Consider the following 27402-nt stretch of genomic DNA (forward strand, 5'->3'; position numbering starts at 1 on the left):
TCCGGCAAGCTCCCGGCAAGGAAAACTGAAGGTCCCCCCGGACCTTCAGAGCGCATGCGCCGCTCACGTGAGCGGCTGCATGCACTGCAAATATCTCCTAAACCGTGTCGGTTTAGGAGATATTAATTGTACCTACAGGTAAGACTTATATTATAGGCTTACCTGTAGGTAAAAGTGTCAAAAAGCGGGATACTACCGCTTTAAAGAGGAATCCTTTTTTTTTCTTCTTCTTTTTTTTTTTTTTTTGTTCTCTTTGAGGGTGTTTTCTAGGGGAGCTCCAGTTGTTCCTTGTTGAGCTTCATATCACCTGGTTAGCTACGGCTTCATATTGCCTGGTTATCTACGTTTATCCTTTGGGGAGTAACGTTCTTTGCATTGTCTTCCCACCCCAGTTGTCGTTAGGAGCACCTTCTTAAATTGACTGGACTTATCTGTGTTCCACATGAGCACATATTGTAGCCAGTCTGTGGGAGCCAGAATTATTGTTGGTTGGTAGGGGATCAAAGACTTAATTTACTCGCTAAACTGCAACTCAATTTATAACATTTGTATCGTGTTTTTTCTGGATTTTTGGTTGATATTCTGTCTTTATCATTTAAAATACACCTATGATAAAAATTATAGACCCTCCATTTCTTTCTAAGTGGGCAAACTTACAAAACTCTGCAGGGAGTCAAATAATTATTTTCCCCACTGTATGCATGTTTATGGCCGGTGAGCACAAAAATTTAGTAAAATAAATATAGGGCTAGAAAAAAAGTATAGTTGGACTTTACTGGTACAGAAAGGGCAAACACATAAACATGTAAAGTTTTCACAAAGTTTATTACAAATTTAAAATCGCATATAAAACATTCCAGATTTGTGGAATGTTTTATGTGATTTTAAATTTGTAGTATGTTTTATATGTGATTTTAAATTTGTAGTTAACTCTGTGAAAACTGTTTTACATATTATGTGTTTGCTTTCTCTGTGCCAGTAAAGTCCAATTATACTTTTTAGTTCTAGCCTTGACATAATCTAGGGATGTGGTACATCATTAGCAGCCTCATTTTGCAGTATCAAATACTGGGGCAAGATTTCTTAAAACTTGCCAACTCCTAGTCCACACGCCAATCCTGGCCTCACTACTGAACAAAGCATGGAGCCTTTACTAGCTGCTTGCTTGTTCCAAATCCACAGCAAAGGAATATAGAAATCGTCCCCTGGTGGTGGATGAAAGCCATATTGGATATGTTTTTTTTTTTGTATGCGTATTTGTAGGTTTATGCATTTATACACAGGTTGAAAAGATATGCAGTATTTATAATTGGCAAGTAAATACAATTGTTTCAGGCCTCACTCCTTTTCACTCACTATTGCATATAGTAAAATATTGTTGGATAGGTTCAGTTCAGTTAATTACAATGTATTTTAAAGCTGAATTTCAGGAATGATCTGTATTGCATACTTTAGTCTGGCTTGGCTCAATGTAAATATTCAAATCTCATACCTGATGGGCTGCAGGAAAAGCTGTGTAGGGGTTCGGTGTGAACTGCTTCCCATCTGCACTCTGACTACAAGGGGGTTGCTTGCTCGCCATGGCTACCATTCACAAAATTTTTCTTCAATGAACAAGGTGTTTTCTAATTGGGTGAGGTGGAGATTGTGACAGCACTGCTAATCTTTTCCATCACTTGTGATATCATCTAAGAAAATGCCTTTTATTTATTAAATAAAAAAAAAAAAAAAAAAAAAGACATTGAATGGTAGATAGGGATCCACTATGGTGGAACGCGCTGTGAACAGGACTCCGAAAGATTGCAGCTAGTCCCAGCTACTACAGGGATTTCCAGCTTCTCTAGCGCCCCATCAAGTATGAGATCTGAATTCTTACATTGTGCCAAGCTAAACTAATGTAAATATGCTATACAGAGTATTCCCGTAGTCTGCTTTAATTTATTGAAATCTAGATAACCTTGTTTTTTTGAATAAAACGTCTTTGCCTAATGTAGTATTTTAGTAAAAACCTGTTTTTTTTGTTTTCTTTTAAAGTGCCAGATCCTGTCAAGATCAGTTCCAACCAGCCCCAAACTGCCACGCCCAGTACTTCCACCAGCACTGTCCCAAATAGCAATGGCAAGCGTGCATCTGCCAATGGCCAGCAAACAGCGGCCTCCCGTTATCTGCCACGTGAGGTGCCTCCACGTTTCCGCCAGCAAGAACAGAAGCAACTTCTAAAGAGAGGACAGCCACTGCCTTCTGGGACATTAACCAGTGCTAATACAGGACAGGATACTGGGCAAACTGGGGCAAGCCCACCTCCACAGCAAGGGGCTGGTGGAGCTCACCACCCCACAAAGACACACTCTGGTAAGAACAATACTTTGTTAAATTGTATTTTGAATGTGTAACTAAATGTGGTGATTTTGGTATATGCAAGAATCAGAATATTTAGCATGTGTTAATATATTTACACATGCATACACAGTATATACATAATGTTTGTATTACAGTTCATTGATTTTACCTTTTTTATTAGTCAAAAAAGCGGTTTTATGTGCCTCTGTGTGTGATTTAGTGCCACTTTTTTTCTGCTGGGGGTCTGACATTGCCAGACTTGATAACCAGCCCACCATACAATGCTAGCCTTATGGCCACTGAGGCAGTGTCACTGGACGTGCGTGCTTTGGGATGACAGTTGGCAGGGCTTAGCTGTGAAGTCTGGCCCCGGACTTTGTAGTGGGCCTTTTTAACTTTAGTAGACAAGCAATTTAGTTAAAGGCTTTAAAGAGACCCTGTTACCATCCTATAAAATTGCAAAAGCACAGAAAAAAACACACACATAGGTACTCACTTGTAGTGTTTTCCCTTTCTAGAAGTTACTTGTACATTCATTTGCAATGTTCTTTTAAACGTGCTAGAAAACTGGACTACTCCAAGTGGATCGAATCTCTAGCACATAGTCCTACTACTGTGCTGAACCAGCTCCTCTGCCAGTCCCCTTGCCTCCCTACATTATCTTTTATGTAGTTACTGGGGAACCAGCACAGGAAAATACTATAAGTGTCACTTGAGCGACAGCTCTGAGTGTGCTGGGGCTGCTGACATCACATCCAAGATTTCAGCATTGAGTAGCAGCCTCAGGCTTTTCTATGTCTACACAAGGGAAGCGTGCACAGGTAAATAACATGCATAACGTGTTAAATGCACAAATAATCATCTTAAAAGGTTTTTGTTGTAATGAATGGTCTGGTGACAGGGTTTTTAGACTCTCCGTAGGAGACAGTGTATCTTGGACAGTTTTTTGGAAAGAATCAGAACCATAAACTGACATAAAAAAAATCAGTAGTACTTCACATTTATTAAATTCAATCTTAAAAATAGCACTAATCACTGGCTCAAAATCCTGTGATGGTACTGTTTGAAATATTTATTCTTCCCTTGAACAGGTTTGCACATTAGCTACATCACTACAGCTGCTGGTGTGTATGTGTGGTTTTTTTTTTTTTTTTTTTTTATTTTTTTTATTTCTGGTTCCTCATAACAGCCTGTGGAAATGGGTTGGGGATGGATGCATCAGATTTCTGCTGATTGCAAAACTACATCTCTGGTTCACTGCTGTCCACTCTGAGTCAGAGTTAAAGAACACAACACCCTTTAAGATGTTCATGTTCTAGAGAAGAAACTGTATGGTGTAGAATTCCAGTGGCCCCCGGGGGGGAAACATTCTTGTCTAAAGGGATGCTGAGGATGTGTTCTTTCACTCTGGCTCATCACTCGTCATCACTTAGGTTAGGTTCACACTGCCGTAACACCCTTTAAGATGTTCATGTTCTAGAGAAGAAGCTGTATGGTGTAGAATTCCAGAGGTCGCCGGGGAAAAACATTGTCTAAAGGGATGCTGAGGATGTGTTCTTTCATTCTGGCTCATCACTCGTCATCACTTAGGTTAGGTTCACACTGCCGTGATCTGACTTTGATGTGATTTTCAGTGCCTTTATGTAGATGCAACTTTGATAAGGTCTGCATATTCCAAGGAGCCAAGATGACACTTGAATCACACCAACGTATTACAGGAACCTTTTCTAAAATTGCACTGTGCTGAGTCACATTGTATGAACAGGCACCATTGAAAACAACGTGATTTCCATTCTTTATGTGATTCTGTGCAACTTAAGGCATCTGAAATCACACTAGTGTGAACCAGGCCTTACATTTTGTAGTCTAGATTTTCAATGCAGCTGAACTGGTGGTTACAAAAAAAGATGTTGAATAAAGTGTAGACGCAAACTGTACGGTTTTGCCTAATGGTATGGAATTTTACTGGCAAAAATGTCAAATCTTCAACCCTGAGGAAGGAGCCAAGTGACTCTAAAATGTGTCGGGTTCTCTGTTACAAACTCTAATCAAAAGTGTTGTATGCTGGTGATATAATCGCGATAAGAACAAACTGTCAAATGTGTTGTTTTTACCATTGACGTTTTATACTTTGAAATAAAGATGTGTACAGATATTCTTTTAAAGATTTGACACATTTTGCCAGAAAATCCCATACTATTGCAGGAAACCATACAGGTTGTCTATAGATTTGTAGGGATGTGTGCAAATTTTAGAGAGACCTAATATAACTCAATGAATTGTAGACACAGGTAGGTAGTATAAAGGAAAAAATGCATATGGGGATATTTGAAAATGATTCTAATGTATTTATGTGGGCTACATGATGTACACAAAATTTTAAACACTCACGATAAAACAATTGAGAAGTGAAACTTGATGCATATGTCCTTTTTTTGTTAGGGCTCTTTCACACGGAGCGGTCCGCATTGCGATCCAGCACTTTTTTTTTTTTTTTTTCACGGAGCGGATGACATTTGTGTCATCCGCTCCGTATGTCCGCATATCATCCCATCCGTTTGCGGATAGTATACGGACATAATGTAAGTCTATGGGCATTGCGGATGACACCGCTGACACCCGATTTTGCCTCCTTTCCGTTTTTTGAATGGAGGAAAAATAGGGTTCTGTTCCGTTCCAAAAAACGGAACAGAACTGAAAGGAAGAAAATCGGATGTCAGCGGATGGTATTCCGCTGACATCCGCAATGCCATTGACTTACATTATGTCCCTAAATCATCCGCAAAAAAATAGGATGATTTGCGGATATACGGAGCGCCCGTGTGAAAGAGCCCTTACTCTTTACCTGCATGTTGTTGTGTTTTTTTTTTTTTTTTTTTTTTAACGTGTTATATTATATTATATTGTACTAAAGCTACTTCTATTTTCTGTAGGTTCCCATGCTCTGCCTCGAATTAGAATTGTTTGCTTGTGCATGTATTAAAGTTCTGTTTTTGTATTTTAAGTTTTCATAATGCTGCTGTGTTTTGCCGTTTTGTTCGTATTGAATTTCATCTGCTGACATGGTCATGAATTAATTCATGGTGGTTAATATGGTAGGAAGACGAGGGGGAGGACTGTGCAGCTTGTATAGTCTTACTAACTGCTGATGTTGGTGAAATTGAAATCTGTAACTAGGGAAGGTTGCAGGCTTTGCCAGAATGCAGTGTGACCGTTCATCACAGAGCTACAGCCTCCTGTTTGAATCTTTTGTTTGCTTTAAGCTTTAATGGAACAGAGGTGTTCTGTAACTAATACTTCTTGCTGGTATGTTACTAATAATATAAAACATAACCCAAGATTGTTTTATTGGTTAATTCTGTGAAATGTTATATGTTAAGGATTATAGAGTATTATAATCTGATCTGCCCTCCGAATCCTTTTTACATACATTCTGGTCTATAATTTAAGAACATCTAATGCAAGCCATACATTATGCAATTTTCTTTCTTTTGACCGTGGGTGGAAGGTAAGAAAATTGCTAGATTCCCCCATCAATTGTGTTGATGGAAATAAAAACAAAAAGCAGAGCGCCTCTAAGTCTCGGTTCACACTAGGTCGCTCCAACTTCGGGGGGCGACCTGTGAAGTCGCGTGCACCGCGACTTCGGTGCGACTTGTACGGACTTCATATAATGAATGTCTATGCAAGTCGCTCCGAGGTCGCCCCGAAGTAGTACAGGACCCTTTTTCTAAGTCGGAGCGACTTGTGTCACTCCTATTAGAATGGGTCCTGTAGCACTGCATGGACCGCGACTTGTCAGGCTGACAAGTCGCCTGACAAGTCGCAATAGTGTGAATGGACACTAAGTGTTAACAGTTAAATTAAAAGGGTAAGGCAGGTACAGGAAAACTGCTCACATTTAAAACAGTATAAAATAGCTCCTCTGTTAGGTGGTCTGCAGGAACACAGGGGTGTTGTGGCTCCAAGAGGTGGTGCAGGGGATGACGAAGGAGGGAGATGTCTAGAGGGCCAAGAGACCAGATAGTAGGAAGGCCATCGGCTTCAGGAAGGTGTTCTGTTCCTCAGGGAGACGCCTGGTGAGCCGAGAGACCGATTGGTAGGATGGCCAGCAGCTCCAGAAGGGCGCCCTGCTCCTCAGTACATCCAGGCGCCGACAGACAGGGGAGCCCAGCGTGACAGATCCAGCAGCCAATCGCACAACGCATTTCCGAGTGTGCGCAGTAGCCTCTCAGGGCGTGCGCACTTCTTTCTCAAGTGCACCGTAAAATAATTTACTTGGCCAAAATAGACTTTTTTTTTTTTTTTTGCCCAATGAAGGCAAAATGTGTGTAGCATTAAGGTGCATTTACATGGGTAACGTGTTTATTCTTTTTTTTTTTTTTTTTTTTTTTTTGACTGCCTGTAAATACCCCTACCTCTAAACATCTGTGTGCATGGACACATCAGCTAACATGCAGAGGCGTTTAGAGACAGGAAAAAAAATCTCCAGACGCCCCCGCCCCTAGGAGCAACATTAAAAACGTCCAGTGTACATATATTTATTTTATTTATTTCAGGTACTTGTATAGCGCTGTCAATTTACGCAGCGCTTTACATATACATTGCACATTCACATCAGTCCCTGCCCTCAAGGAGCTTACAATCTAAGGTGAGGTCTTAATTCCAGTTTGTAATAGTAGAAAAAAAAAAAACGGAAACCACAGAAGGGGTGAATACTTTCGCAAGGTACTGAATGTGCAGTCATCTTGCAGTGCCTGATTAAATCTTTTTTTGGTTCATCGCAGCTAGAACAAAGGAAATTCATCTACTCCCAAGAAAAAAAAAAAAAACCTACTTCAGACCTGAATTCAGCATTCCCCTGACTTTAGTTTGGCCAAGAGCCTAACCGTGTAGAAGACTGTAAGCCGGCAGGTTGTGCGTACACAGCTTTGCTCTACAGTGTGTGGTGGAAAATACGTATTCCGTACATTACCGATTTTATTTAAAAACTGTGAATCAAGTATTTTATATCTACAGGGCAGTGCTGAGTTGCAATAAGATAGTGCAAACATGTTGGTGTTTGTAGTAATCCACTTAAAGGAAGCAGTCCAAAATTAGGTTTTCTGGAGCTCCAGGCTCCCCCCTCCCCCCCTTCCAAAAATGTGCAAAAACTGTAGCTGCTGACTTCTAATATAAGGACACTTGTCTGTCCAGGGATCCAGCAATGTCCTCACCCGAACAGATTCTTCGATCTGCTTTGGGTGCAGGCATTGGCATAGCAAATAATTTGAACAGGAAGTAAAGCCTTGTGGCTTCAAAGCCAGTTTCCTATTAAACATGTGCGAGCTGCGCTGCGCCTTGTCAATGGCCCTGTGGTCTTCTGGGACCTGTGATGTCCCAGGAGGGAGGAGGCGTAATTCCAGCTCAGATCACCGCAAGTGGGAGTGGGTACCTGTCAACCAGATACCCCCTCCCCTCCAAAAAGTGCCAAATGTGGCAATAGAGGGTGCAAAGAAGCGGAACTTTGCCTTTTGGGTTGAGCTCCTCTTTATATGCTTCCGGACCGCCTACCGCACATTTACTGTGGCGGGGGGCCCGGCTGCGTGAAATGACATACCTGTACATTGCATCTTCTTCCTGATCTGTAGTGCGTGCCGCCAGTGACCCGCTCCTGCTGTGATTGGACCTGCCAATCGTTCCCGAGAGAGGCAGAATGTCCGTCTGCCTATGTAAACAAGGCAGATTGCCATTCTGTCCAGGGAGAAGATGGAGGTCTTGTGTTCCTGCTAAACATTCCCCACATAGTTAACAAGCACCCCCTAGGGACACATTTGACCCTTCGATTGCCCCTGATGTTAACCCCTTCCCTGCCAATGTCAGAGTAGCAGTGCATATTTTTACAACTGATCACTGTGATAATGTCACTGGTCCCCAAACAGTGTCAGGTGTCCGATTTGTCTGCTGCAATGTCCAGGCCCCGCTAAAAATTGCTGATCACCGCCATAACTAGTGAAAAATGCCGTAAAAATATCCCATAGTTTTTGTAGATGCGATAACTTTTGTGCAAACCAATCAATTATATTTAAAGCCCAGGAACCGCTTTAGGCACTTCATAAGACCCAGGAAAAAATATTTTTTCATTGACAGTAGTAAAGTTGTAATTTTATGGCGTATTTAGTAATTGATCCCAACATTTGCTCAGCCTTGCATGGGTTACAACCAGTTAACACTTGTACCTAGTTTTCCTGCATGGGAGAGAAGCCAATTTGCTGTCCATTACCTGACTTCCTTGAAAAAGGTCTGTTGCAACGCTCTAATATTGGGACTTATATGGACAGACTTTAGTTTGCATCAGATCTACTCCAGAACTCCTTAAGGTCAGTGGGAAAACCGAAGCAGCATGAAGCATGTTGATACAGTTTAGGAGGTCAAGTGGCAGCAGTCAGAAGTTCAGCTTTGAGAGTACTCAAAGAACTTAGTAAGGTTAGATCTAGACCACTGGTCCTGATCTTTGCAGATCGTATTTTGACAGGAACTGTACCAGGTGACTGGAGGAAAGCTAACGTGATACCAATATTCAAAAAAGGGCAGAGGCATATCCTGGAAAATTATAGGCCAGTCAGCCTGACATCAATAGTATGTAAACTTCTAGAAGGGATGATAAGGGACTATATCCAAGAGTTTGCTAAAGTGAACAACATCATCCGCAGTAATCAGCACGGGTTTACAAAAGAGCATTCTTGTCAAACCAATCTGTTAACATTCTACGAGGAGGTGAGCTAGATAGGGGGAGACCTGTGGATGGTGGTGTACCTGGATTTTGCTAAGGCATTTGATACAGGTCCCCACAAACGCTTAATTTATAAAATAAGGTCTGCAGGCATCGACCACAAGGTTGCTTTTGGATACGAAAATAGTTAAAGGGTGGTAATGACGCATACTCACTTAGTCTGGGGTGGTAAGTGGGGTCCCCCAGGCTCAGTCCTTTGACCAATTTTGTTCAATTTATTCATAAATAGCATTGAGGACGGGATCATTAGCTCAATCTCAGAATGACCTGAACAAAATAAGAGTGGGCAACTATGTGGCAAATGAGGTTTAATGTTGAGAAGTGTAAGGTATTGCGCTTGGGTACTAAAAACATAAACGCACAATGCACTTTAACCACTTACCGACCTCCCACTGCAGATGTACATCATCACTTTGACGCTAAATACAGGGATTATGGCAGCAGATAGTTGCCATTACCCCGGTATTTTCAAAAACGGCGGGCGATCGGCTTTCAGGTAAGGGTGGGCCAGCGGCGGATTCACCGCGGGATCACGCGTGCCTCCTCCGCCTCCCGGCTGTTTTCCCTGCTTACCGGACACGCCGGCAGCGGGGAAAACAATCCGGTCCCAGATCCTTAAAGAGCTGATTTTTTTTTTTTTTTTTTTTTTGTTAGTGTACTTGTGAGATCCGAGGACATTTTGACCCCAGATCTCACAATAAAGAGGACCTGTCATGGTTAAAACTGTGTACAAATCAAAAATAATAAATAAAATAAATAGGGAAAAAAAATTAAAGCGTCCTGTCCCCATTAGCTCGCACACAAAAGCGAACTCATATGCAAGTCTAGCCCACATATGTAAACTGTGTTCAAACCACACGTGAGGTATCGCCGCGATCGTTAGAGCGAGAGCAATAATTTGAGCCCTAGACCTCCTCTAACTCTAATCTGGTAACCTATAGAAATTTTTAAAGTGTCGCCTATGGGGATTTTTAAGTACCAAAGTTTCTGTCGCCATTCCGCGAGCGTGCACAATTTTGTAGCATGACATGTTGGGTATCTATTTACTCGACATAGCATTATCTTTCCCATTATGGAAAAAAATTGGGCTACCTTTACTGTTTTCTTATTTTTTTAATTCCAAAAAGTGAATTTTTTTCCAAAAAAATTGCGTTTGGAAGACCGCTGCGCAAATATGGTGTGATAAAAAAATATTGCAACGATCTCCATTTTATTCTATAGGGTCTCTGGGGAAAAAAAAAAAAAAAAAAAAAAAATATATATATATATATATATATATATATATATATATATATATATATATATATATATATATATATATATATATATATATATAGTACATGGTAGCCTGACTATAGCAAACATCTAAAAAAGGTTGTTCCTACTTTGCTATATATAGATACCGCAAAAAAAAAAAAACAGATTTTAGCTTGTGAACACCCAGGGTCAAAAATAGGCCTGGTCTTAAAGTGGTTAAGGGGGGAAACAAAAATGGAGAAAGATCTGGGAGTCTTAGTGGAAGATAGACTTAGAAATAGCATGCAATGTCAAGCTGCAGCTGCCAAAGCCGGCAGAATATTAGCATGCATAAGGAAGGTGATATATTTCAGAGATAAAACTATAACCCTACCACTTTCTAAAATACTGGTCCGACTACATCTGGTGTATTCGGTCCAGTTCTGGTCACCAATCCTCAGAAGGGATGTGTTGGAGCTGGTCAGATGTACCTGTCAATGTACTCCGAATGATCTCAAGTGTCTCAAACTAATTACACATACATACATATAGAAGCATGCTGCATTTGCCCTTCGGTCACACAGGCATACTCTGCTTACACCCCGACGAGGGTCCTATTTTTCCCACAAGGGGATATAAAGGTGTCCTATGCATCTCCGCATAGGCAGTCACATTAATGTAAGTTGGGACACAGCCGATGCTCACAGTTTGATAGTTTTGCGCTTACACGGCCCAACTCCACACTCTCTGCATTCATGGCAGTGCACTGCAGTCAAATTGGGAGTAGCAATGGCATCCCAACTGACATGAATGGGATTGCCTATGTGGGGATGCACAGAACATTTATACATCCCTGTGCAGGCAAACGCTGCTCTCGAAAGGGTGTAGCTGTAATATGCCAGTGTGAATGAGGCCTAATGCTCATTGACAACACGCCTTATAAACCTGAAAGAACTGAAATACATCTTGAGCGAAGTGGCCACACACAAACATTTAAAATTTACGGATTTCTTTACTGTCGTAGAGACACCATGAAAAGCAATTTCCTTTACAGCTAAGGCTGAAAAGATTTGAATTATTCAACAATTATAAGAAGGTTATGTGGTCATTTTTAGATACAAGCTATGCATAGAGCCCTCCTTTTTTTTTTTTTTTTTTTTTTTTTTTTTTTTTCTCAAAAGACTAAGAAGGGAAAAAAGAAAAGCGTTTGATTTTCTGGTTTGTATTTTGGCACCAAACTTGCTACGTTGATCCTAGTCACAAGGCTTTTATTATTGAAGGAAATAGTTTGACTTTCCCACTTCTTCTGAAGAGGCAGAAAAAAGATGGAAATTTTGACAAGACTGCAAATAAAAAGGCCAAGGCAGGCGATCTAGGCTATAGCAGTGAGTTTTCTTAGAAGGATTGACTGCAGCAGCAGAGCTTGGCCTGCTTTATGTATTGCCAGTGGGTCTTATCCATGAGACTACCCGTCTACACTGATCATAAATTTGGATTGCTCTTTCTATAGGTAGAAGTCTTTGTGTGCGCTGCTGAAGTAATCTGAAATATTGACTTTGTGCTTAATTGTGTTTTTGTGTAGAGATTGACTTTGTTTAAGCTGAACACTGGCCTTCCCTTTTTTCGTTTCTGAAAAGTTTACCACTGCCTTTTGACTTCCATAGAGATATTACTTTGAATATCCTCTTCTTGCCAAATATTACAGGCCGACTCTCTGGCGCCCCCTGCACTTCATTCCCGAGCAGCTCACTATAAATTAAATTTCACTCTACTTTGGAGTTGCGCCCTTGGCTCGCCTCTTAAAGCTATTGGGTCTCCCTTTGGTCCGTCATTTCTTGCAGAATGAGCTTGGTGGGTGTGCGTGCTCATTTCTTCATCATTTGTGGGTGTTTCTTTTTTCCTTCTTGGTGGGCATTACCTTCGTGGTACAGGACTGTATGCAAGATCTTTTAGTCTGGGAACACCTGCCCCCCCCCCCCCCCCCCCTTCCTTGCTTCCTCTCCTATTTTCATTGGAAAGGCTAGTTTACACTAGAATTGCTTTTTGAGGAGTGACTTGGTTTAGGATCGCTCTTCAAAGAGCCTTTGGCAGGTGGTGAGGAAGCATTGTATAGCCTCCCCACTGCCAGCTTTAACCCCTTGAGCCCCACACTAGCGCCGTCACCTGGCGTCTCCGTTTAGTGGGTGGTACTGCCTGCTGAATGTGATTGTGATGCTTTGGTATGTGTGTATGTGTGTGTGTGTGTGTGTGTGTGTGTGTGTGTATATGTATGTGTATGTGTATGTGTATGTGTATGTGTATATATATATATATATATATATATATATATATATATATATATATATATATATGTATATGTGTGTGTGTGTGTGTGTGTGTGTATATATATATATATATATATATATATATATCCCTCTACTTCCTTTGCAGCAAAGGAACATCTAGGGGGAAGGGGGGATGTAAACCAAAAAAGCAAAGCTCAGCCTTATGGTATTACCGCCCCCTACCGCTAGTGTAAATGAGTCACAGTGCTGAGTAATAGTGTGGGTTGGGTTTCAAAATCCTCATCCATGCCCGTTGCCATGTTTTTTTTTTTTTGTGGATTGCACTTCACTTTGTATTTCACATGATCACGTAATCTGTTCACACATATGGGATGCGGGAACCCTGCGGAATCCACTGCGGGTTCCCACATCTCATTCAACTTGCAGGCAGTTCACACTGCCATATGCGAATCGTTGGGAGTGTCAATACAAAGTTTACAACACCCCCAGACCAGTTCACATATTGCAGTGCTAACGGTCAGTTCGGACATGAATCGGATCGCATAGGTGTGAACACCCATGCAATCCGATTCTGGTGCGAACCCAAAAAAGGGTCTTGTGAGAATTCTGAATCCGATGCAAATTCTGCCATACAATCTGTATGGCTGAATTCGCATCGCACAGACATCGCATGTGGTTTTCAGAGCAGTGCACTCCAAACCACATGCGATATCTGTCATCGCACATATGTGAACCGGGACTCACCTGTTTTACGTGTCGATGTGCTCTGGTGCCTTTCTGTTAATTTTTCAAGAAAATTCATCTGACAAAAAAAGGTTGTGTTCCAGACTTTATGGGTGGAATTAGGAATGCCTGACTTAGATTCACAAGTTAGGGATTAGGTGTTCCCAGATAAAACCGATTACTAACAGCAATAGGTTTTATTTAAAAGCCTATTAAGAACTTTTTATAAGACTTTATGTATAAATTGTGGCATTGTACGTAATACAGCAATCAATAGGTTTTAAAAAAAGTGTTGAGCTCCAGTTTGACTTGGTTCCCCTGGACACACTCTCAGAAGAAGCATTGAGAATTACTTCCTCGATCTTCTTTCCTGATGTCTCCCTGCACACCCCAAGCCTGTTTTGAGGTATCTGGGATTATTATCCATTCAGGATGCAGACAAGCATGTGGAGGCAGATTCTTCCATTGTTTCCAGCTTTAGAAACTACATTTTGTATAGCTAGCCGTAATTAGTCGCATTCAACTGCTCTGTACTAGTGATGTTTGGTGGCAGAAGTCTGCATAGGTGTCAAACCTTCAACTTTCATGTCTGAAGATGAGAATTATTGTCAAAATGCAGGAGAAAAGCACAAATTTCTTTTTGACACTTTTTAGAACTAAAATGACAGGCGTGTTGTCACTCGACTTCCTCAGGTTGTTTTTGTGGATGGACACTATAATATGTTTATCACAAGACTCTCTTAGGCTCGGGTCACACTATTGCGATGCGGGAAGGCTGCGAATTCGCAGCCTGTTCCCGCATCGCACACGCACCCCCGGCAGTTCACACTGCCATATGCGATCCGCTGGGGGTGTCAATGTAATCTTAACGACACCCCCAGTTTGATCGCATATTGCAGTGCGATCGTGCAGTTCGCACAGGATCGGATCGCACAAGTGTGAACCGCTGTGCGATCCGATCCTGATGCGGCAGCAAAAATGCCTCCTGTGCGTCTTTGCTGCGGGTGCGGTGCGAATTTAGCCATACAAACTGTATGGCTAAACTCGCACCGCATAGCTGATCGCATGTCATGTCGGAGCAGTGCGCTCCGACATGACATGCGAACCCGGCACACGCAGAAGTGTGAACCGGGTCTTAAAGTGGACTTTATGATTACAGAAGAAATGTGAATGCTTATACCATTTATTTCATGTGTATGCGGATTTGCTATGCACACATCTCACAGATTTCAGAAATATGTCTACAGTTCGAATTTGACTGGAATTTGATGTTGAATTTGATTCGATTTTGTGAAATTCGGACGAATTTTGTTTAGTTATTCGGAGCATTCAGTGAACTTAAATACTGTAATTTAGGTATTCAGATATATCCGAATAACAAAAAATGCGTCAGATTTATTTATTCGGAACAAAACTAACCACACATGTCGATCCAATTTAGGTCTGGGCTCTGGCTGGGCCATTCCAAAATGTTAATCATCTTCTGGTGAAGCCATTGCTTTGTTGATTTGGATGTATGCTTTGGGTCATTGTCATGATGAAAGATGACATTCCTTTTCATGTTCAGCTTTCTAGCAGAAGCCTAAAGGTTTTGTGTCAATATTGACTGGTATTTGAAACTGTTCAAAAATCCCTTTACCTTGACCAAGGCCCCTATTCCAGCTGAAGAAAAACTGCCCCAAAGCATGATGCTACCACCACCATGCTTCACTGTGGGTATGGTGTTGTTTTTGCGCCAAACATATCTTTTGGAATTATGGCCAAAAAGTTCAACCTTGGTTTCTTCAGACCAGAACACATTTTACCACATTCTTTTGGGAGACTTCAGATGTGTGTTTGCAAAATTTTGTCGGGCTTGGATGTTTTTTTAAGAAAAGGCTTCCGTCTTGCCACTCTACCCCATAGCCTAGACATATGAAGAATATGGGAGATTGTTGTTCCTTCTACCACAAAGCCAGTACTTGCCAGAAATTCCTGCAGCTCCTTTATTGTTGCTTTAGGCCTCTTGGCAGCCTCCCTGAACTGTTTTTTCTTCTCGTCTTTTAATTAAATTTGGAGAGACGTCCAGTTCTTGGTAATTCCACTGTTGTGCCATATTTTCTCAACATGACTGTCTTCACTGTGTTCCATTGTATATCTAATGCCTTGGAAATTCTTTTGTACTCTTTTCCTGTCTGAGATCCTTCTGATGCTTTGGTAGCTCTCTGCGGACCATGGCTTTTCTGTAGGATGCGATTTAAGAAAATGTCAGGAAAAACCTACTAGAACAGCTGAACTTATATTTGGGGTTAATCGTAGGCGCTTTAACCACTTGGCTACCGGGCACTTTCACCCCCTTCCTATCCAGGCCAATTTTCAGCTTTCAGCACTTTCACGCTTTGAATGACAATTGCGCGGTCATGCTACACTGTACCCATATGAAATTTTTATCATTTTTTTCACACAAATAGAGCTTTCTTTTGGTGGTATTTATTCATCTCTGGCTTTTTTATTTCTTACAAAAATAAAAGAAAAAATACAGAAAATTAAAAAAAAAAAGTGTTTATTTTCTGTCAGTAAATTTTGAAAATAAATACATTTTTCTCCTTCACTGATGGGCACTGATGGGCTGCACTGATAGGCTGCACTGATGGGCACTGATGAGGTGGCACTTATGGGCACTGATGAGGTGGCACTGATGAGGAGGTACTAATATGCCGCACTGAGAGGCGGCACTGCTGGGCACTGAGAGGTGGCACTGCTGGGCACTGAGAGGTGGCACTGCTGGGCACTGAGAGGTGGCACTGCTGGGCACTGAGAGGTGGCACTGCTGGGCACTGAGAGGTGGCACTGCTGGGCACTGAGGTGTGGCACTGCTGGGCACTGATGGACACTGACGGGCGGCACTGATGGACACTGATGGGTGGCACTGATGGACACTGATGGGTGGCACTGATGGACACTGATGGGTGGCACTGATGAGCACTGTTGGGCAGCACCATCAGTGCCCACACTCAGTGCCCATAGTGCTGCCAGTCCTCATCAGTGCCTAGATGAGCAGGCACTGACTGGCAGCATTATGGGCACTGATTGTGGGCACTGATTGCGGCACTGATGGTGGGCACATTGTATTGTATTTACCTCTGTTGTAATCAGGGCACTGGTGATCAGTGCCCTGATTACATTTGTCTGTGTCCCCGAACGGCTGATCGGCTCTGCTCCTTCCTCACACTGCAGTCTCTGTGTGAGGAAGGAGAACTGGCGATGAGAGATCATCTCTCATTGCATGGGTCGATCACGTGGTAGATGGCCGCTGTGATTGGCCATTTACCACGATCTGTGATTGGCTGTGTCCAAGGGACACGGCCGACACAGATTTTCCCCGTTGCGCGCTCGCGGGAGCGCGTGGGGAGCCTGTCTCTGGGAGGCGTTTAAAGACGGCCTCCCGGAAATTCGAGTCCGCGCTGTAGCCGTACTTTGGCTATAGCGCAGGTCTGAAGAAGTTAAATGATGGCAGGTGTGTACAAACTCCTTTTTTAACATGAGTTTGAATGTGATTGCTTAATTCTGAACACAGTTATATCTCATTATAAGAAGGTGTGCACACTTATGTAACCACATTTATTTTAGTTTTTTTTTTTTTTTTTTTTTTTTTACTTCTCCTCCCTAAGACCTGGTTCACATTTGTGCGAGTGCCGGGTTCGCATGTAATGTCGGAGCGCACTGCTCCGACATTACATGCGATCAGCTGTGCGGTGCGTGTTTAGCCATACAGTTTGTATGGCTAAATTCGCATCGCACCCGGTGCAAACACGCACAGGAGGCATTTTTGCAGCCGCATCAGGATCGGATCGCACAGCGGTTTACACTTGTGCGATCCCATCCTGTGCGAACTGCACGATCGCACTGCGATATGCGATCAAACTGGGGGTGTCGTTAAGATTACATTGACACCCCCAGCGGATCGCATATGGCAGTGTGAACTGCCGGGGGTGCGTGTGCGATGCGGGAACAGGCTGCAAATTCGCAGCCTTCCCGCATCGCATAAATGTGAACCGAGCCTAAAAGATTTCAGTTTCTTTTTCAATTGAGTTGTACAGTTGACGGGTCACATGGTGGTGGGAAAAGTTCCGAAATTTATCTTTTTCTCATTTCTTTACATCACAGAAACCTGACATTTTAACAGGGGTGTGTAGACTTTTTTATATCCTGTGTGTGTGTGTGTGTGTGTGTGTGTGTGTGTGTGTAGATGGCGAAAGAGATGTGTGTGTATGTGTGTATACTATGTATATAATGATAGATAGATTTATCTTTTGAGATTAAGGTTATTTCTTTTTCAATTTTTTGAACAGCACACCATTTTTTTTTTTGTTGATTTAGTTTAGTGGTTTGAGTTCACTATTTACAGTGGTTTGAGCAGTCCACTTCTTATAGCAGCGCATAAGTGGTTCATTACTAGTTGTTACATGTATGTTTCCAAAATTTTTTTTCATGGTCATGTCTACCAAAAGCTGGAAAACTGCTAATGATATATGGTATCTATACATAGCAAAGTAGGAACAACCTTTTTTAAATGTTTGCTATATAGTACATGGAAGCCTGACTATATATATATATATATATATATATATATATATATATATATATATATAATACCTTTTTTTTTTTTTTTTTTTTTCCCAGGACAAAGTTTTTTATTTGAGCACCTTCGTGCTATGTTTTTTATTTGATTTTAACAATAGTTTATAACACATTGCAGTCAGATGCATTTGTTCTTGCAACTGCCTAGTCTGTGGTGTGTGTTGTTGTTGTTGTGTTTTTTTTTTTTTTTTTTTGTATTCTCTTGTGCACATGTATAAACAACCCTGGCTTTGATTAATGTTCTTGTGTATGGTTCCGAGATGGAGGATGGGAAGTAATTAAGTGGTTGGCGGACAGCCAGTGTGCGTAATACATGTGGGCCTTGTTCTGAATGTTAAAGCTACAGTTGGTATGTCTGACTCTGGGGCTGTTTGTGAAAGGAAGCATATGAATAAGGGGGGGGGGGGGGAATAGGGGACTGTAAAGGGGGAGATGAAGTTGAGCAAGAAACACGTTAGCATGTAGCCGATCGTCTGTCTGCCACTGTTGTTTTGGCTGACTTTCAAACCGGGAAGAAAAGAAGCTCTGGAGTTAATTGTAACAGGGTCTTTAAGTGAGAATGTTTTGTGACAGTTGAAAGAATTTAGAAGGAAGGAAGATCGGTTTAGTGTCAGATGCAATTACATAATCGAAGCCTAAAGAGTCTGAGGCTGTTGATACCTTCACCCAATCTGGGGGGGGAGGGACTGTCGAAGAGAGAGCAAGGGGGGAGAGAAGGGGGATCCTCCCTGTGCTGTAAGGGCATTTCCAAATCCAGTGCAGCAAAAGGCCCAAATGAGCTTGCAGGTTGTCCGGTCACCGTCTTGCATAGAGGTTTTCTTGGCAGAGCTACAGGATGAGACGTACGCTTTGCACAAACAACATTCTCAAGCTGAAAGCCTAGATGCAGAGAGAGGCAGCTCTGCGCACAATGTAGCGTTTCCTAGGATGGTTGGGCGTCACCTTTTCTCAGGTATTTTACTCCCTGTCAGCCCTCCCCGGTTCTCCTCCCTTCCTTTCTCCCGAGGCCAAAAAATATTGTTAGCAAATCGTTTTTAGCTTCGCTTTAAATCTGCATATTACATAATGTCTCTCAGGCAGTGCATTCAGAGCTTTTTTTGGCTCCAGTTCAGGCTTTAGAAAATGGCGTCCTCACAGCCTGAGCTCCTCTCCGCTCAGGCGCAGGGAAAACTAGAAATAAAACCCAGAGATTGTTCTCTGCAGGAGCTTGGGACTTAGTGAGCTTGTTATGAGGTTTCCCATGCCAATCACATGGGCTGTTACAGTCTGCCACTTTTGATTTCTATATATTATTTATATATATATATATATATATATATATATATATATATATATATATATATATATATATATATATATATATATATATAATCTTAAATCTCAAAACTTGCTGCTGGACACGACTTAAGTTTACCCATACTTTGTAATCAAAACTTCAACGTAACGAAACAGCTGATCCACATATTTTTATTTGCGGTCATGTGAGATTGTGGAAAAAGCTATTTCTGGAAACCTCACATTTTTTTTTCTCTTAATATATTACTTTTTATAGTGGCCTTCGAAGTTTTTGCAAATTTCTATTTTATTTTTTTTTTTCTGAGAACCAAATCAAAACTACTGTTGAGAGATGCAGGTGCTTAAATATAAATGTTTCATCTTGTAGAGTTTAGGACGTTGTGTGCTTTTTCATCACTTTCTTGTGTCCACGAAATAACATTTTTTCCTCCTATGTGCAGTGTAGTGTGATGGTGGGTGTGTTTTTGTAAATCAAATTTCAGAGTTATAGGGCACATACACGGCTAACTGTATAGATGCATTTAAATGTAGCGAATTAAAGATCTGCTGTGACTTGAATTTTTTGTGTTGTCCTTTGTCAATAATTAAACCGTAAATACTATTGGCAGTGTAAGCAAAACGTGGACTTGTTCTGTTTTTGTGTGCATTTTTGTGCGTGTACATTCAATGCGTGTAAACTCGCCTAATCTGCTAACATATGTTGAAGGAAATAACACGGTCTCAAGCTGCATGTTTGCTCATCGCTTTATATAGTACAACTAAAAGCATCACTGAGAGGGGTGATGGGCATGCTGGGATCCTTGATTAGCTTTGGAGTTTGTATAGGAGTGCTTATGGATGATCCCTGGGCTAGACTACATTTAAATTGTTTATATATTTGTGCAACTTCATTTGCTTGTCTTTTCTTTTCACTTAGAATTATGAGCTGCCTGATAATGTTACTTCGTTCATTTGTAATTTTATTTGATGGATCTGTGTAGATTTAGCTGAAAGTTTTGATGTTGGTAAACGGGGCATTAATGGGGTTTTTACCACATTTGCATCCAGCCAAAGGGAGATTGATGATCAAATGCAGTTTCTTGCTATCTTGGCCAGTATATTGTTGCAATAAATCTTGCAACCCATTGCATCTACTGTGAAAACATGTTCTAAACACTTCTGTAGCATCCTGAGAGATGATACGACTACTGGATCGAATCCTGATGTTCAAAAACCAGATAGGTAAATAACACTGATTTAAAGCGGAGTTCCACCCTGGTAAAGTTTTTTTTTTTTTTTTTTTTTTTTTTTTTAATAAAAATACCCCCGGGACAGTCAGGGCTAGTGCATTCCACAATGGCTAGCCTCTGATCTGTCCCGGGTTGCACTTACCTTTTTAGAAGAAATACTTACCTTGAAAATGTATTGTCCAGCGCTGCCATTTCAGGTGCGGGCAGCTTGAAGCCAGAGCGATCCTCTTCTGTGTCCTCTTCCGTCTTCTTCAGGTCCCACGATGCACTGCACCGGCCCCGCCGTCACTTCCGGTGCCGCAGCGTCATCCCTGCACAGCTTCTGGGCATGCTTAGAAGCTGTTTAGCAAGGTATGACGGCACCTGCGCCGGAACTGACATCGGGGCCGGTGCAGGCGCATTGATTCCTGGGATGACGTTCAGCTCCCAGGAATCATTGCAAGCCAGGAAGTGACGACTCGCCCCGGCCGCCGAGGGGAGGAAGAGGAAGTAAGGTAAGTATATTTTCTTCTAAACAAGGTAATTTAAAAAAAAAAATGCGATTATCCATTTGTTTTTCAGGTGACCCGGAGCAAGAAGATGGAGGTAAGTATAATTTTAGGGTGGAACTCCGCTTTAAAGTGGTTGTAAACCTCAGACATTAAATATGAACGTGACATAGCCCTTTTTAGAGAGTACATGTCTCATTTAAAAGCACTAAGTGCCATTTATTTCTGCTGCTTCGTTCTTCTGCTGTCAGCATAAATCACTTCTGACAAGTTTTCCTGACACCAAGAGTAAAACGGTGACAGGGATGGACCTCCTTGACATCCTCAGCTCTGTTCCTGTGAACGGTCTTGGGGGGGTTGTCTCTTCCCTCCAATCAGCTCTCAGAGCTCTCTGTATTGAGCTGTGCAGAATGTAACTTCAGCTCTCCGTCCCCTTTTTTTTCTGAACTCTGACAAGCTTTATAAATTCAGGACTTTCAGTCGATGTAGAGAAGAGAAGACTGCAGATGGATATACAGATACAACTTATGTAGGAGGATTAGTTTCATCTGTGTATCACCTAAGGATAGTCTCTTCACTGGGAAAATGGAATGGTTTACAACCAGTTTAGGCACTTTTAGCACAGTATACTATTGAAATAGGAACTTAAACACAAATTAAGAGGAAGTTGTTTAGACTGTATTAAATGAACTACTTTCGGTATTGTATTCAGTAGATGTTGATCTGCCCAAAAAAATTAGTACTTTTTTATTTTCCCTTTTTTAGTTGTGTTTCTCTTCTATGCAAGTATATTAACATTCGTTTTTTCTATTTTTTTCCCCCCACTTTTAGATCTTGGTTTTAGTGGTCTCGGCGACCATTATGAAAATTCTTATTGGGGGCCGCAGCCTACTATCAGAGGTGAAACCAGTTATAGCTGGGATAAAGTGATAATAGACAGGACTGACAAGGAAGCGTGGCCTTCCATTACGGGAACTGAGACTGAATCTGCCTCAGAATGTACTACAGACACTGATTCCGCCTCCAACTGTGGCTCAGAGAAAAGTAGCATGGCTACAACGAGTGCCCAAGGCACCTTCACTGGACATACAAAGAAATCGAATGGCAATAATGGCACCAATGGAGCACTCGTCCAAAGCACTTCTAACCAGAGTGCCCTTGGAGCTGGTGGAGCAAATGGGAATGGAAACTTATCCAGAGTTTGGGGTGCACCTTCAGGCTCCAACTCTGGCACTGCTCACTGCTCCTCCAGTAGTAGTGATGGAAAGGTGGACAGTATGATTGGAGAGAGTAGGAGTCAGAACTGCTGGGGTGCTTCCAACACAAATGCTGGCATTAATCTTAACCCTAATGCCAACCCAGCTGCCTGGCCTGTCCTTGGACATGAAGGAACTTTGAATGGAGGTAATCCTTCCAACATTTGCAGTCCAGTCAGTGCCATAGGCCAGAATATCGGCAACCAGAATGGAAATGCTGCAGGTACCTTGGGTGCTTGGAGAAATTTGCAGTCACAAGAGAGCACAGAACCACAAACGTCCACTTCTCAGAATGTGTCTTTCAGCATACAACCTCAGAACCTTAACACTGATGGACCAAATAACACTAACCCCATGAATTCTTCACCAAACCCCATTAATGCAATGCAGGCAAATGGACTGCCCAACTGGGGAATGGCTGTTGGAATGGGGAGCATCATCCCGCCCCACCTACAAAGCCTTCCTGGTGCTAATGGTTCAGTTTCTCAAGTTAGTGGGGTTGGCGACAGCGCGGGCAGTTCAGTGTGGGGTTTATCACCTGGTGGCCCTGCTCCTGGAAACAGCAGTTCTGGGTTCAGTCAGGAAACTGGAGACACTTCTAGTACAGCTGTGAGTGCTAAACAAAATGGAGGGCAAAAAGATGGAACTGTAGTAAATGCATGGGATTCAGGACCACCTACTAGTCCAGGAGTCTTAGCTTGGGGTAGGGGTAGAGGTAATGGTGGAAATATGCATTCTGGACCTTGGGGTCAGCCAAGTCGTGGCACAAACAGCATGAATGGTGAATGGGGAAAGTCTCAAAACCAGCATTCCGGTAATGACATCGGTGGAAAAGGGTCAACAGGGTGGGACAGTTCTAGTATTACCATTCAGAATTCTCCACTGCAGGGAAGTGATCAAATTAATTCTAGGGCCAAATCTGCATCATCTAATGACAGAGGTAATGACAATGCTGGAAATCCAAATGAAGGAAGAGGGGGAGAAAGTCAGTGTGGGGACAAGGGAATGGCAGATCAGGGGCAGATGCAATTGCCAAGACAAGATCTTGATCCAAGGGTCCTCTCCAACACGGGTTGGGGACAGGTTCCAGTTAAACAAAATATAGCATGGGAATTTGATGAATTTCAGAGGCCTGAAAGAAAAAATATTGGAACAGAAGCTTGGGGAACTACAAACACGCAGCCTTCAAACTCAGGGGGGAAGAGTGAAGGGTCCATCATGAACAGTACAAATACCTCTTCAGTATCAGGATGGGTCAACTCCAAACCTTTATCTGCTTCTGTTAATGCAGGCTGGGTGGAAAACAAAGCGCCAAATGGTCCAGGGGGATGGGGAGATCCTGCAAGCTCTACTGTTGTCAATGCTGCTGCCAAAAGTAGTCACGCTTGGAGCGGGTCTGCTAATCAGGAGGAGAAATCTCCTACATGGAGCGAGTCTCATAAATCGAAACCCCAAGGCTGGGTAGAAGGACAGAAACCGAATACTGGCTGGACAGCAGGTGGTGGAGACTGGAATGATATGCCACCTGTTCCAGCACATATTACGGATGGGAAGAAAAATGGAACAGGATGGGACACGGATGGCAAGTCTGCAACAGGGTGGAATGATAATGCAAGGCCTGGGACCAGTGGGTGGGGCAATGGCACAAGCACCAAGGCTAATTCGGGTACAGGTTGGGGGGAACCTTTGAAATCTCCTCAGCAGAACTGGGCCAGCAAACCCCAGGAAGTGACTGGTTGGGGAGGAGCTGCATCTGTAAAACAGACTGGATCTGGGTGGGGTGGAGGACCAGTGCCAGCACCTCCGCCAGCTAAACAGAAAGACATAAACTCTGAGCCCAGTGGTTGGGAAGAACCTTCACCACCGTCCATTCGCCGAAAAATGGAAATTGATGATGGTACCTCAGCTTGGGGAGACCCGAGCAATTACAACAGTAAAACTGTAAACCTGTGGGATAGGAACAACACAGTAGTTCCGACTGGTCCCTCAGCTAAAAGCAACACCACCCCAATTACTCCCTCAAATACCAGTTTGGTTGAACCACCACCACCTCATCAGTCAAGTGCCCAGCAGAATCGATCCCCACTACTTGGTCCAGGTAAATCTTTTTGTCTGTACTGTATTTTACATTAGTTTTATTTCCTGACACAATTCCTTAAAACTTTTTGTTTAAAATCGAAAATAACATTGAATCACTTATGTTCAAATAACTACGGTACATCACATTACTACTCTTGTATGTTACTTTTAGCAAGTGGCCAACTTTAGGCCATTGTTTTTACATAACTAAAATACATCCCTTCTTTGTGGTGATATTTATTTACATGTTTGGGAATGTTCGTTTTTGGTGTTTGACTTTCTTTCTACATCAATTTTGCCTTTCAGTCATATTTACTGTATATCACCAAGCAGATTTGATTGATTTTTATATTATTTCGTCTCATCTGTTAGGGCTCTTTCACACGGGCGGTCCGATCAGATCCGCCTGTCAGTTTTTTTAGGCGGATCTGATCGGATGCCCCATTCAGCCCTATGGAGCAGCGGATGTCCGCGGTGACATGTCCGCTGACACCCCCTGCCATCCGCATCCGATCCTGTCCGTGAAATCCGGACGGATGGAAACCCTATTTTCCATCTGTCCTGGGGATCGGATCGGATGAGAGCGGACAGGCGGTCCGCTCTCATCCGATTCCCCATAGAGAGCATCGGGGGCTGTGACACCTCCCCCTCCGCACTGCAAGTGGAGACGGAGCTGTCATCCGCCGGCTCAGCGGGGATCGCGGATCGATCCCCGCTGAGCAGCACGGATCCGCCTACAGAGGCGGACCGTGTGAAAGAGCCCTTACATGTAATGCTGGGCTATATCTTCATAACACATACTCACCCGTACAGTGAATCCAGCATGGTCTCACTGTAATCTGCTGTTTAGGTGACCTAGCCTGAGCCCTCACTGCCATCTGGGTCCTCAGTTGCTGGATGCCTTTTTTAGGCTCAGTCAGCCTGCTCCTGATGACACCCCTAACCCTGCCTCTGGCTGTTTTGTTTGACTGGTGTTGCAGCCCCTTAGCAGTTGTGACATTAGTATCCTCGGAGGCTGCAGGACTAAAGACATGTAATTCTGGCCTAGGTCAGAATGGCGGCAGGGGTGGGGCTGGAAGGAAAAAAAAACACAGGAAAAGTAAAAAAAGGCTCTTGAAATTGCAGGCGGGTTTAAATAAAATGAATTCCCTTTTGAGAGTTGGGCCTCATTTGTGGGCATATTTAAATGTACACCCATGTCAGGGCTGTGTTTTGCCTGTATGGGATTCACAGGTGTTGATGCATCCGTGTGCAGGCAGTTTGATCCATGTTATTTGGGACGCAGCGGTGCTCCCAGTTTGACATCTGTTTGAGTGTACATGGTTGCTCGTCCCTGAATACAGACAATGTGTGTTCAGAAACCCAAAAAGCGGCTGCACTGCATCCCAATTGAAATGAATGGGACTGCCTGCTGGGGACACATAGGTGTTCCTTGCACAGCCACCAAATGGGTGTATGCTTAAAGTGGTTGTAAAGGCCCAAGGTTTTTTACCTTCATGCATTCTATGCATGAAGGTAAAGAAACCTGTGTGCATGGGCCTATACACAGACGTGTGCTCAGAGACGCAAACACAGCTGCCGTCTGTGCAGCCCCCCTAATACTTACCTAAGCCCCATCTCAATCCAGCAATGTGCACCAGAGCGCAGCAGCTTTCCTGGGTATCTTACTCTTTATTGGCTGAGACAACAGTGGGAGCCAATGACTCCCGCTATTGTCAATTACAGCCAGTAAGTGAATGAGAAGAGTTGGGGAGGGGCTGAGCTGAGCTCCATGTTTGAATGCAAGCTGTTGCCCCCAGGTTACTTGCTATGGTGGGTACTTGGCAGGAAGGAGAGGCTGGGAGTGCCGGCGGGGGACCCGAGAAAGAGGATCCACACGGAGCTCTGGCCCCCAGGTTACTTGCTATGGTGGGTACTTGACAGAAAGGAGAGGCTGGGAGTGCCGGTGGGGGACCCGAGAGAGGATCCAGGCTGCTCTGTGCAGAACCACTACACAAAGCAGGTAATTATGACGTTTGTTATTTTTTTAAATCAATAAATCTGCCTTTAATATCACATTAAGTACACCTGTGTGAACGAGGATCCATGTTGAAGATTAACTTTAGATATTATCTTGCCATCTGTATACTGAACACAAGAGAATCACTCAAGCAGCATCCCACCATTCAGAGACCATCTTGTATTTTTTTCAGTTAATACAAGGTGTTCTCTGATTGGAAGAGATAGAAAGGTTAGGCAGATAATGGAAATATAAACTCAAGGTGAAGCCAAACTGTACCTTCTTATTGCATCACCAGCAAAAAATCCTATGCCACTGTAGTAAGCTGTAGATAAAGACTGTTCTGTGTAAAGTTGTAGATCTAAAGTGGGGTTACACCCGTCCGAGGTAAAATCGTACGATTTTCGGCTAGTGTGTACACCACTTTCAGCAGCCGATGCCGACATTTTCAACTAAAAAAAAAAAACGGAGGGACAAACACCAACATTTTTATCGCCCGTCCCCAGAAGTCCAATTTTAGTTTAATATGTATGCAGTACGTCCGTGAAAAATCGGATACGAAAGACCGTGCATGATCTGAAGTTGCTGACGACCCGGAAGTCTAGGAACAAGACTGTAGATGGCATTCTGGACCTCTCATTGCCACAGAGCAGTGTGGTCTTTATCTGATGTTTAAATACTGGGCACAGATTTCTGCTGGTTCTGTGGCTGCTTAAAGTGTTATTAAAGGCAGAATTTGAAGAAAAATTTTTTATACTTGCCGGCAGTGGTTTTGTACAGAGTAGCCCAGATCCTCCTTTTCTGGGGTCCCTTGCCGGCTCTTCTAACCCCTTCTGCTTAATGCCCCCATAGCAAGCTGTTTGCTATGGAGGTACCTGAGCAGGCTCTTTCCTGAGCTGCTGTTCTGTATTTCCATTTATCACAGAGTGCAGTTTGGCTCCACCCTTGCTCTCTCCATGTTGGCTCACTGGCTATGATTGGCAGCATTGGCAGCCAATGGCTCCCGTTGCTGTCTCTGGTAATGAGAAAGAGATCAAGGAGAGGCGCTGCTCTCGTGCACATCGCTGGATCGAGCTGGG

General features: G+C 42.9%; 2 protein-coding genes across 3 annotated transcripts in view; both read left to right on the forward strand.

Annotated features, from left to right (window-relative positions):
• Positions 1-27402, forward strand: part of LOC309566747 (trinucleotide repeat-containing gene 6C protein-like) — a 456012-nt gene that overhangs the window by 300291 nt on the left and 128319 nt on the right. The gene's annotated exons all lie outside the window — the stretch shown is intronic.
• The window catches only part of LOC309566886 (trinucleotide repeat-containing gene 6C protein-like), a gene marked incomplete at its 3' end in the record, with an annotated part of 11827 nt that continues 3113 nt past the window's right edge, over positions 18689-27402 (forward strand). Inside the window, exons 1-2 of the mRNA XM_082272232.1 lie at positions 18689-18928; positions 21821-24343. Coding sequence (XP_082128358.1) covers positions 18751-18928; positions 21821-24343 — 2701 coding nt within the window. The 5' untranslated portion in view covers positions 18689-18750. The remainder of the gene's footprint in view (positions 18929-21820; positions 24344-27402) is intronic.

This window comes from Pelophylax lessonae (assembly GCF_965119305.1).
Source record: "Pelophylax lessonae genome assembly, chromosome: 11".
Taxonomy (NCBI): domain Eukaryota; kingdom Metazoa; phylum Chordata; class Amphibia; order Anura; family Ranidae; genus Pelophylax; species Pelophylax lessonae.